General features: G+C 40.9%; 1 protein-coding gene across 1 annotated transcript in view; it reads right to left on the reverse strand.

Moving 5' to 3' along the window:
• Nucleotides 1-3997: 3997 nt before the first annotated feature.
• Nucleotides 3998-12281, reverse strand: part of FGF23 (fibroblast growth factor 23) — a 19364-nt gene continuing 11080 nt past the window's right edge. Inside the window, exons 2-3 of the mRNA XM_078654179.1 lie at nt 7508-7611; nt 3998-5682 (exon numbers count right to left, since the gene is read on the reverse strand). Of these exons, the coding sequence (XP_078510305.1) occupies nt 5239-5682; nt 7508-7611 (548 nt within the window). The 3' untranslated portion in view covers nt 3998-5238. The remainder of the gene's footprint in view (nt 5683-7507; nt 7612-12281) is intronic.

The raw sequence follows: 12281 nt of genomic DNA on the forward strand, positions 1-12281 counted from the left end.
ATTGCATGTAGGCATCACACATGTTGTAGAATAGCATTGCAAAACATTCTAAACAAAACTGTGTATACCTCTCCTGGACAGATAGCTGAATGTGCTTGTTGCATGAAAGTGTCCACATGGAAGGGTTTAGCATGAGGGTCTGATGCCTCGTTAGTCGTAATACAACACTAAGAAAAGTAGAGTATCTATAATGAAGTCCAGGTTTATTTTCATGTAATCTCACCTTCATTCTGTTCTTGGATATGTTTCCATTTCATTGCCAGGTTACCAGATTCCTATGTTTTCAAGTCTTTTGATAGTCCCACAACTATTGAATCTGGTATACATAGCGTAGCGCTTGTGTGTCTCTACAGAAACCACACTACCAACCCAGAATTCAGTAGCTTAAAATGACAATATGATATCTGACTTACACTGACCTTGATGCCATAAACATGGTATGTGTGACCTCCCCATTCTTTAACATTTTTGCAGGCTTTTTTGGGGGGAAAGAAATCAAATAAATAAAGCAACTAGGGGCATATTATCAAGGAATGGCGTTATAATTATCGCCGCTTTAGCGGTAGAAAACTGCCGCTAAAGCAGCGATAATGGGCTTGATAATATGCCCTTGTGAATTCCCATAGAAGCCCATGTTCTGGTGTTTACATGGGCTTCTATGGGAATTCTCTACAGCATATTATCAAACCCATGATCGCTGCTTTAGCAGCAGTTTTCTGCCGCTAAAGTGGCGATAATTATAACGCCATGCTTGATAATATGCCCCTAATTTACTGACGTGATTCCATGGATGAGATGTTTGCAGTAGAAAATATTTCATGTTGACTATTATGTTCACAGTGGATTGCTTTGAAGGTGTGTGATGCTAAGCTTCACTTAACAAAACCCAGACGTCAGTGATTGGTCATGTGGAATTGAAATCTAAACTTCTCTCACTGTCATCAGCTTATTTGTACCTCTCCGAACAAGCTTCTATCATAAATGCTCTTCCAAAGCCAATATTTATTGCTAATATATAATACATTTACAGTAGTGCAAACATTGATCACTTGCAGGGCCGAAGGGGACACAAAAAGGAGAATGACCCCGAAGAGCATGCAGGTGAAATTCTTAAAAACCCCTGCAGTTCAGAACCTGGTCTTCCTTTTACAATATTTGGTACTGATTTTCAGTGGTTCAGTTAGCCACTTTGGTATAATGTATGCAGAGTGGACGTTCCCATGCAAAAAAGCCTCCTAGAGGTGTCGGGGTGAAATCTATAAGATTTTAGTGCACCACTTCTAGGACGCCACTGCGTCAAAACCTTACGCCTGCTTGGAGCAGGCGTAAGGAGTGACGCACCTCAATGAGGATAGGCCTCTCCATACATTGCTGGAGTTGCATCGTGCTTGAGACACGACTCCAGCAATACGTGACTTTTGCGCTAACAGAAGTGTCTGAATTTCTGACAAATCTGTCAATCCTTGCGCCATGGTGCACCGTTTTGTAAATACGGCACATCCATGGTGGAGCAAGGGTTTCTCAGGGTGGCACAGGGAAAGTGACGTATCTCTACAGATGCGTCACTTTCTTGTAATCTGCCCCCAAGTTCTGATTTATTTCTGCAACCCAGCGTACTTTGTCATTTTATCTGTATATTGTAAAGCAATCCTGCCTGTACAGTAACATATGTGGGCATCAAGCTAGCTGTATTTCCTACTGTATCTTTCTAGTTCGCTATCTAACAAAAGTATTCTACAATGCATGAGATATGACTTGATGTCTAAAATTAAAACTCTATGGGCCTGGTTCAGGCTGTTGTTTGTTTATCGAAATTCACACTCGCACAACCTCAATAGTAATATTACTATTTTGGTTTCAATGAGAAGACCCAAATATCATGCAAACAATTAGAACCCTTGCATGGTCGGAATGCTTAACGTTAACTTTGGAACTGAGATATCTGGCTATCTAGTAATGATTAAATTGTGAATAATCCCAGATGTGAACCACTTTTGATCGCCATTCTCTCCATTATGTTCCCTTGCTGTTATAGCCCAATAACTGCAGGCGGGGCGAGAGGCACTTGTTAGTGCCCTAAGCAAAGGGCAAGCGGCTTAAATTGCCTGACGGTCAAGAGTACAAATAAGGAATATTGAAATCTCTGAAAGGAAAGAATAATATATGCTTGCTAGCTTCATGTGAAGACTCTGGTTCTCCATGACATTCTACACTGAATTTTTACGCTAATAAAATGCCTTGGCTTCTCATTGGAAAGCAGTGGGCTCTTGGCGGGTTCAGTTCTTGCTAAAGGTTGATAATACATTTGTATTTCGACAATTGCAACATTTCTTTCTACATGAAACATTTAACAACAAATCCCATGTTCAATAGACATTAGAAAACTTCTACACCTAAGGGACAGATTTATGAAGGCCTGCGCCGCCGGTGCGTCACTGTTTTCCATGTTCAAAGTGACGCACCGGCGGCGCAAGGCCTCATAAATCTGCCCCCTAGTGCTTACATGAACATCGTTTAAACACAGTAAAAAACACACTCGCAAATCCTAAGAAAATCCTATGGTGATCTGGGTAGTACAGCAAACTCAACACAACTGTCAATAAATTGCAGCAAATTAGCGTTTGTCTTGAATATGCCTTTTAAATCATCCCTGTCGGTGCGCCAAAGGATACTTTCAATTTTTCGAAAGTGCAAAGCAAAAAGATAAAAATTGCCTAATTTTAAAGCTGCTCTATAAAGGCATTGGTGACCTTCCTTTGACACAATAATGCCTCTTGAAAAACATATATTTAATTTGTTCATGCTGTGTGTGTGTCTCTCTATTTTCTAGCTCTTCTGGAAACATTGCACCAATTCCTCTGATCAACTAATTCTCAAATGGTATCTTTGTGTTGCAGCTTCATGTATGGTTGGCTATGCCATTCTCTTACTGAAGTGATCTAGTAGGTCCCTTTGAAAGATCAAATCCACTACGTTGCTCTAACTGGTTTTAAATGCTAATATCAACCTTGGCCATCTATACCTTACATTGAACCAGCAAAACATCCCCAGCTCATCAGACTTTCTGATCCGCCATACTAATGGAACTTTTGTTTTCCCTTTGCCATGAAAGACTTTTGACACACTAGTTAAATTTTTTCTAACATAGTGATGTCATGCAGAACATAAAAGACAAGCAGGGCCTGGTTTACAAAGATTTTGCTGTATGTCCAACTTACTCTTGTAATACTCTTGGGGTACTCCTGAATTCCAGGAGTAAGCAGAAGTATTAATTGTTTACTCTTGGCTCTCGGAAGTAATCCATAAGTACTAGAGAAAGTCCCCCCCCCCTTAGTAAAATGTGTGTGTGTTGGGCCCTAAGAATATGTAAAAATAAATTGCGAAATGAAAGGGACTATCTTTTTTCAATAAATGGGGCATGTCTCTTCTACATACTTGCACATTTGAAGAAATGCCGGGTGCACTTCAACAAGTGAACTATTTTTCTCTTTACATTCTTTCATTGACACTGTCTCACCATGCCCCTATTTGTGTATCTGTACGCCCAGAAATGTAAAGGTGTCAAGATAGGTCTTAAAATATAACGCTGATGTTCAACAAAAATGGCGCTAGAAAATGGGGCACATTTTCCTATTTCAAGAGGCATTTCATGTAAAAGCACTGTTGCTTTTCCTCCCTTTCCTGTAGGATTCCATGTTTTCAACCCAGAAGCCTCCACATTCGGAGAATATATCAACTAAAAAAGGAGCCACTGTAGACATGTTGACTTCCAGACTGTTTACTGATCTCCACTGCCCAGTTCAACATGTGAACACTTTTTAGCCCGATGCAAAATATTTTGCTAGTTTTCTCCTGTGGATATCAACAATATATAGACCTTCATACATTTTATAAATTCCCCTCCATTTAGACAAGTTGTCAAAGTCTGTCCAGAAATATAATCCGTTTTATTTAAAGTGTGATAATTTATCACCAAATAAAATATTTAATTGCGACATTTTTTGAAGACGTATTCTTTGGGTTATTCATGTATTTAGTTATGCATTTATTTATTTATTTGAGATGCCAAATTATTTTAATTATTGTCTTACCTATTTGGAGATTAGGGGTAATTGTGAGGCAGATGGGGCCAGAGTTGAAGAGCATTATATGTTGACTTGGACAACTTTAGAACCGCGCCTGAAGAATGCTTTGACTACCTGAACCATTTTTGGAACTCCAGTTCCAAATGTGTTTCAGTGATGCCATAATGTGAAATATCCCTCATTTTTGTACAAGAACACACACGCCACAAATATTAGAGCTACTGCTCTATGCACAGTAGAACACAATTAAATTAGACTATTAGTGACCTGGGTGGCAATATTTATACACCAACACATTTCTATAGTATCTTTGGTCGCTTCCTACAGCAAGATACACATATGCTCGATAATGTTTCAGCCCTTTTATCTTCTTTTTAAAATACGAAATTAGCTAATCGTATTCAAAATGTTTGAACTAAAATTAATGCTTTTTGCTTCTGGAAATGTTAATATGATTATAGCTACTTGATAACTGTGGGGGAAAAAATGGTTCCTATCATGCCACATTAAAGTTCAATAGATTTGAAAATTGCTATGGGTTTCTATGCCACCTTATTGTTAGAAAGAAAGTATATTCTGTTTGCGTTTCTAATTGTTGAACTAAAACGTGCAAGATAAAGAATAAGTAACGCCGTCATATCAACTACAAAGGAATATGGCTAACTGAGACACTGTGGGTTGACATAACTCCGAGATCAAACCCCATTCTAAGTGGGGTCTCTATTTTTATTTCCCAGAGCCACAAGCTACAGCATTCTTGTGTCTCTGAAATAGAAAGTGTGCCTCTTGAACTACCACCCAAGGACTCATAAATGGACCACAGTGGACAACAGTGTTCCATCTTTGATGAGGTCTTTGGGTATCCTGATGAAGGCCACAGACTGTGACCACAGAAGCGCCTCCATGTGGTAGCACCAGGCAGAAGACCGCTGTGAGCATTTCATAAAATAGACACTGCTAAGAGGGGGTTGTTTCCTTCATAAAGAAGATCATTTCAAGTAGTACAGTGCTGCAGCAACTACTCAAACAATATGTTGAGCATATGGTTTTCTCTTTAGATTTTTAATAGTTCATCTGAATATTACATTAAAATTAAAGCTTCTCAAGTGCAGGTGATATCTCCATTTCATCTTTTTCCCATTGTGTCCTTGGCTTACTGCCCTGTAAGATAAAACCTTGGGCTAGCTTGCTTCCTGGTATCCATCATGGCATGTGGGTCATCTGGATCCACTACATCATTGTGGTTGATTCTTAGGGGATCTTGAGGCAAATTGGCCCATAGTGCTTGTAGTCTCAGCAGGGGTGGGCCTCCGATTGGCATCTTCCCCTGAGGAATAATCATCTGATGAGGATCGAAAGGGTCAACGTCAGCATTCCTGGTGTGCCTGTGGGGCTCAGGTGTGTTAAATCGAGTTAATGGAATTTCATTTCTTCTGCTCAAAAACTGGGAATAAGGAGGGGGGTTCATTCCAGCTTGAAAAGCGCGCTTGGCCTTCCCGAGACTGACCAGATAGTTGTGTTTGGGTGAGTGGTACACATCAAATCCATTTTCAAGGTTCTCCTGTTTGAATACACAGTCTTCATGACTAAAGTAATGCTGAAAGTAGAAGAAGGCAAAAGTTAATCACAATCTACAATATAGTGAAGAGAAACAGTCAATGACACTTTAAAAAACTGACATTACGTAAGAAGCAAAGGTATTCCTTCCCTTCCATTAGCTGTGACCATAGGTCACTGTGATGCTGCACCGATAAAAACGCTTCTCCCAGTTTTAAACACACTCAGTTAAAACAAGCATTGTCTAAGTACATAGATCTGGATTGCGTTTCTTGTTATAAGCTAGTCCCGTTGACACTGTCAAAGCTGCCAGGTGTGCACTAAATTTGAACCTGGTCACTGGTTAGTCATCTTAAGGGGTGTAGCACTTGGGCATGTTCATTTTCAGTGGCTAATCAACAGCCTCAAAGTAGTTGCTGGATGCACCGAATTTGTATTTGAGCTGTGGCAGGAAAATGTGTATCTGCTAGGCACACTTAATCTTATCAGTGGACCAGCCAGGCATGCTAAATGCAGTCACTAGTGATGCCAAAACATTGTTCCTGTAATAGCACCATTAAAGCAATAGCACTTTTGCATTCCCCTCCTCTGGCATTCCTAGCAATGTATTTGTTTTGCCAAAAAGTGAACCAATGTATCTTTTAAAGTTAGAATCCGTTATAGAGGAGGAAAGGGTCTGGAAAATGGGCCACATTTGTTCTGATACATCTGATTGAATGTTGCTTTGTTTACAGAAACCACAGTACTGCATACAGCATAGGATCTATGATAAGTGCCAATCTCAGAGCAGGTTCAAATAATGGTGAACACATTAAAATAGAAAGCTAAAAAATGAAGAGCCTCGGACAAGTTGGTGGGTTTCGCCTTTGCACATCTGAAAATCCACAGGCTGATTCCGAGATGGCCACCCAAAACGCTCCAGATGTTGGAACTGGTAAGAATTTAAGTGGCCATCTTAGAGTCAGGCTTTCCTGATTTGCAAAGGTACAACCAAATACGGTAGTCATCTTAAGCATGAGGCTCGTACTCTACTCTTAAGAAAAGCATTTGAAAAACCCCCTTGCCATGAAAAGAAAATGAATTGCTTTCTGTCAACAATGCATGTTTGAGATAATGAATTGAATGAGATAAAGTTATATGATTGAGTATACTATTGATGTAAAATAGATCATTATGAATTGCAAAAAAGACACTGAGGCAGCATGATACACCAAAGAGCAAATAGCACGACAGAGAAACTAAAATAATTATATGGGCTGATTCAAGATGCTATAAATGTTATCTGAAAGCATTGAATTAATGGGGCTGAGCCAAACAAGTCAGTGGTTGCAGGGGGTTGACTCAAAGCCCATTCTGTGTGTGCTGTAACCAGTACGCGCGGCAGAGAGCGGCTGTCCGGCCAGACCTAAAAATATTGCTGCCTGTAATCCCAAACCCTTCTAACCACATCTTTCTTTATTCCACTTGCGATATGGCATTTTCTTCATTGTCTTCGAGTTGCCTTTTACCATGTAGTATTCTTAACCCAAACCCATGGTTGGCTAATACTGATTTCGAAAATAAAGCAGCATTCCTTTTTGAAAAGTAGTGTTGTGTGCCTTGTCCAGAAATTCTTTAAATCCATGCCCTTATTTGAAGTTATTGCTATAGTGTATGTTTAGCAAAATGCCTGTAGGAAACGATGACTAAATGATTCTGGCAACACAATTGCCAGTCTGTTTAAGGTTAGCACGGTGCAACTTTCCATACATTTCTCCTAAATAATACAGAATCACTTTAGTTTAGTTGAATGCTTAAAAGAATATTTCTGGGAAAAGTCTAAATGTGTGTTTTTTGAATAATTTAACAAATTTAAGAACACTTACAGAGCCAAAAATGTTTCCCCCAATATCCATGCAGAGGTAGCGTCCACTTTTCACACCGCTGATCACCACGAAGCCAGCATCTTCAGATTTTATCACCAACGCACCTGGAACAAAATGATTTAGATTAAGAATCATTGATTTAACATTAAAGTTTGTTAATGCTTTGTTCAAGTGACAAACTGCAAGCCAACCCTTTTGCCACACTTTGCTCTTTACTCCGAATGAAACAACTTCTAAGCACTACGTTCGCCCATGCTAATATGATGCAAACAAGTCCTGCATGCATGTATGCAGGTATAAACCTAGCTTCCTGGGCCTATAGCAAAAGGGTTATGCAGAAATACGTAGCCTATAAAAACAATACATACCTGGGGTAATGCATATTGCAATAGGTAAAGGCGCTATTTCACATGAGAGATAGTGCAGACACATATAAGATAGAACGTACATAATTTAGTATTCAGCTAATGGGTGCTTTTTTATATAGTGCTATCTTAAATAATTTGAGGAAAACTGCTCAGCACAGTAGTGTTGCCACATATCGCAGGCAGCTCTGGAGAGTTTCTCCTGCATCAGGCGTACGTGAAAGATTTGGCATTATGCTGTACATATGACACTTTTCAAAATACCAGTGTTCACCAGTCTGTTAACAACAGCCCAAAGCTCAAGGTACCCTCGGACCTCAGATGAGTCGCACAAGCAGCATGCTTGACCCTTCAAAGGCTGACATCCGGACTCATTGAGTCCACTGCTGACTTCCTTTAGCCGGCTTCAATCACTGTAATGTTTTTGAAGAACAGTAATTCTATTTTACAGGTGAGGTACATACTGCATTGCAGTAACTAAAGACATGGAGTCATCCTTCCATTGAGACAGAGGGAGAGATGTAGAACTGGCAGAAGGGTTCAAGGGCAGTGAAGGGTGCAAGAATATATCAGAGGATGACTATTTGAAGAATTATAGGACCTGGACCCAGATTTACTAAGATTTTGTGCTGTGGGTGCGTCACTTTTTGGGGCAGACCCGGCAGAATCCTGTTTTGGGAGTAACAGAGCTACGGAAAAGGCCTATTTGTGTGGCTTTGCAAAAAAAGGGAACACAAAGCAGCACATAGTGCTGGGTTGCATTACCTCGTGTCAGGTAAGCATTAGATGTTTGGAGCCTGGATGATCTTGTGTACCCACCCATGCATTTTGACGCTAACCCATTTTACAAAGACTTGTAAACATAAGTTTGCGTCAAAATGGTGGACCTACCCGAAGCTGGCGTAACCTAACTAGCGGGCTAGCTGATGACGTAAGACTGTGTCTTTGATGTTGGGGCCAAGGCTAATTGGTATGTCAGTGGTATCATTCACAATGAAACAAAAGAGCTGCCCTATAAATCTATGTATAAAATTAGATGTCAGAGGTGTGTTACTTATGAGTAAATTTCAGGCAGTATAAGATTCAGTATCACAGAAGTCTGCTGAATTGTCACAGATGTAGTTGTGAAAACTATAAACTGCAGTAATGCAAGCTGTCAATCACTATATTGACATTCGCTTCAACTAGTATTGTAAAATATATATATTGCTTACTGTCCACATGTAGGGCACTGAAGCACCTGCCTACATTTGTTGGGCAGCAGTATGCATCAGATCTCTTCAGTTATTCGATGCCTCTTCAGTTGGTGATGGATGGTTTGTTGCCTTGGACCGGTACAGTACTGGGTGATGGACAAGACCCACAGCAGATATATCATCGGTCAGTGTAAGAGGGTCATGCTGTATAACAGAGTTATTACACACACTGTTTAAACCACATTTGATTGCCTGACCACTGGTGTCACGCTTCAATGAGGACTAATAGGGCTATGTATGAGTTGACTTTACTATATAATAGCCATGTCTAACACAGGTCAGGTCTACATATGCAGCATGTCACGATGGTGTCTGAGAACAATGGTGTTTGTAATAAAAACAGGACTTTATATGAGGCCTCACATCACGCAGCCAACTATCAATAAACCTTGGGTCCTGAGTGGCATAAGTTGATGAACATGATGTGAGTGGGTCTGCTCTAACCGAGCCTCTTTTCCAACCCCATATCCAGTGGCAACAGCACTGCAGCCAGATGTTCAAGCAGCAGCCCAACCACACCGTCATCCTCAGCCTTCCAATGAGGAAGGAGTGAAAGAGGTGGACAGGCTGGCAGCTGCCAGTTTTTGAAGCTGTGCCATGACCATTACACCTTGTATAAGAGCATTCCTAGTACCTTTGTGAGCTTTGTCAATAAATTACTTCTGTTCAAAGCAAATGCTTCATAAGACCTTGATCTGAGCAGATACAGTCAATCCCACCCCCTATTCCGCTGTAATAGTTGGAAACATGTCATAAAAATGTAGGGGCTGGAGATAGAAATCGTGGTGGTTTTAGAAATTCCCAGCAACGGTTTTGCATGAGGAATCACAATTAACTGATGGCGTGAAAAGTCTGGTCATTTCATTATAGGGTTAACCACAACTGACATAGGGGTAGTTAGCGCTAAATATATTTTACAATTCAATAAACCAAGCAAGATAGGAGGCACTTTATAGATCTGACCGTGAAGATTGAAATCAAGAGGCTCAAGGTGAGCTTTCTTTAACCCCTTGGGCACGGCCGCGATTCTGCGCCTGTGTGGCACTTGTATTGAGTGGGCGGGTTCATGATGGCCCCCAGCCATCATCAGCACACGCCCACTGTGATGCATGACGGCCGGGGGCCGTCATCAGCATGGAAGGGGTTAATTTAATGTGACTGCGCTACACCTTGCCCGGTGGCTGCAGCAGGCAGCGCCCTCTCTGGAGTGCTGGCCAGCCTCTAAAAATACACCCAAACCTCAGTCCTACCAGAAATGATGAATGCATCATGTATCAGAAAGAACAACTCTCCACTGCCACATTGTGTCTGGACTTCAGTACAGTGCTGCATTGGTAGCACTCTGTGTTTATAGGTGAGGGGCTAAACATGGTTTTATCCTGTGGCAAAAGTATTTTTCTTTTGCCTGACGAAAATGGCTAGCCTTTATTTATGAGATGGTTCCCTACCAGTGCCTGAATACCCTCACGAGTGACAAGAAGTGCTCTAAAAATCAACTGATTGAGTTATTGATTCATTGATTGATTGAGTGATTTATTTATTGTTTGAGATGTGCTGTCTTGGCTTAAGCCAGTCTTAGGACTCTCCTTTCATGCCACAGACTCTCTTAAAATTGCCCTTTCTGGTTTATGGCGATCCTAAAAACATACATCATTTGGCCAATGTTTCTTCTTGTCTATTTTCTTCTTTCCTATTGGACGTGAAGTGATGGATATTCACAAGGGAGGTCCCAGCCCCCTGAGCTCACTCCATGTGCCCACCTAAGATGCCAGCGGCCAAAGTGTGGGTAAGCTTCGTAAGAGAAGACCAGCATGCACCGAGGCTCCAGGCCTCCTGACAACAATCTCTGCCCATGAGTCTAAATAGACATCTTCTTGACGTCATCAGCGTAAGGCTGCACACTGGTATGTCAGTAGGTTTTCAGTTCAGTGTGTCCACCATTACCTTTCTTAAATAGCAAGAAAATGATTAGAGATAGAAAGTTGGTTGAGGTTAACTCTCCTTCTAAGGTGTGAATTGTTTTGGTAATCTGTTTAGCAACCAAAGAATAATGTACGGCAATCACTGAAGAACATTGTTTACCTAGTTAATGGAATCTTGTTGGGTTTAGTTGCACCTCTAAGTACGTACTGCATGCCAGGAATGGAACATAAGTATGAGTGCCAAGGACACTGAACCTCTCCCCCAAGAAGAGCTCCCTCTTAGAAATGAATAAGTTTTCTAGCAACAGAAATCTGTGTGAACCCCCAAGGCTAATCACACACAGAGAAGTGAGGACGTATAGAACCCTATTCATGAGAAATAAAAGAAATGGCAAAGTTCAATGCTTTGAAAAAACTGCCCTCACCCACTGTTTGTGGCATGCTTCATCATAGGGCTGCTACAAACACCTCTGCACAGACCAATGCATGCGGTGGAGCAATAGGGTGGGGAAGACAATACAAACATAAAGAAAAGAACAGGATCTAAAGAAAAATATATGTGCAGACAATAAGTTAAAACTAACTAAAGGATATCCCAATATCTGTTTTATTCGCGGATTCCCTTGTTAGAGCTAAAAGGTATCTACCTACCAAAGAAGGGTGGTGAAGAAAGTGAATTATGCACCATTCACCCCTTCATTCTGCAAAGAAGTTGACATGTTTCAGTTTCAGCCGGATATTGTGTCTTTCCCGGATTTCATCAGGACTATTAGATCCTTCGTCTTACTCCCCTTCCTCAATATGTATATCCATTACTACACTTATTACTTATAATCTTATAAAGGTCCTGTCATATCACTCCAATTTGGATTGAGTTTTAAAGTGGAACCTGCTCAAACTGACACAGGAATGAAGGGGACCCCCTGTAGTCACACATTCATCAAGGTGGGTTCGCCACTGGCTCTATGTGTCTCCCGGCACCGCGTAGGTACTCTCAAGGCCACAGGTTTGCATCACAGATAGGCAGCAGAGTCCTCTTTTCAACCTTCCGAGGGTGGTAAAATGGGAATCAGTGAGAAGGGTCATTACAAGCACCATTGGTACATGGAGGTAACTAAGGGGCAAACTCTACATGCCTGACAAAAATTCTACCCTACCAATTCAGAAATTCAGCCTCTGGTCAGCATTTCTGCCTTTAAATGAAAGCTCCATATAAGAGAAGGAGTATGCA

This window comes from Lissotriton helveticus, chromosome 1_1 (genome assembly GCF_964261635.1).
Source record: "Lissotriton helveticus chromosome 1_1, aLisHel1.1, whole genome shotgun sequence".
NCBI lineage: Eukaryota > Metazoa > Chordata > Amphibia > Caudata > Salamandridae > Lissotriton > Lissotriton helveticus.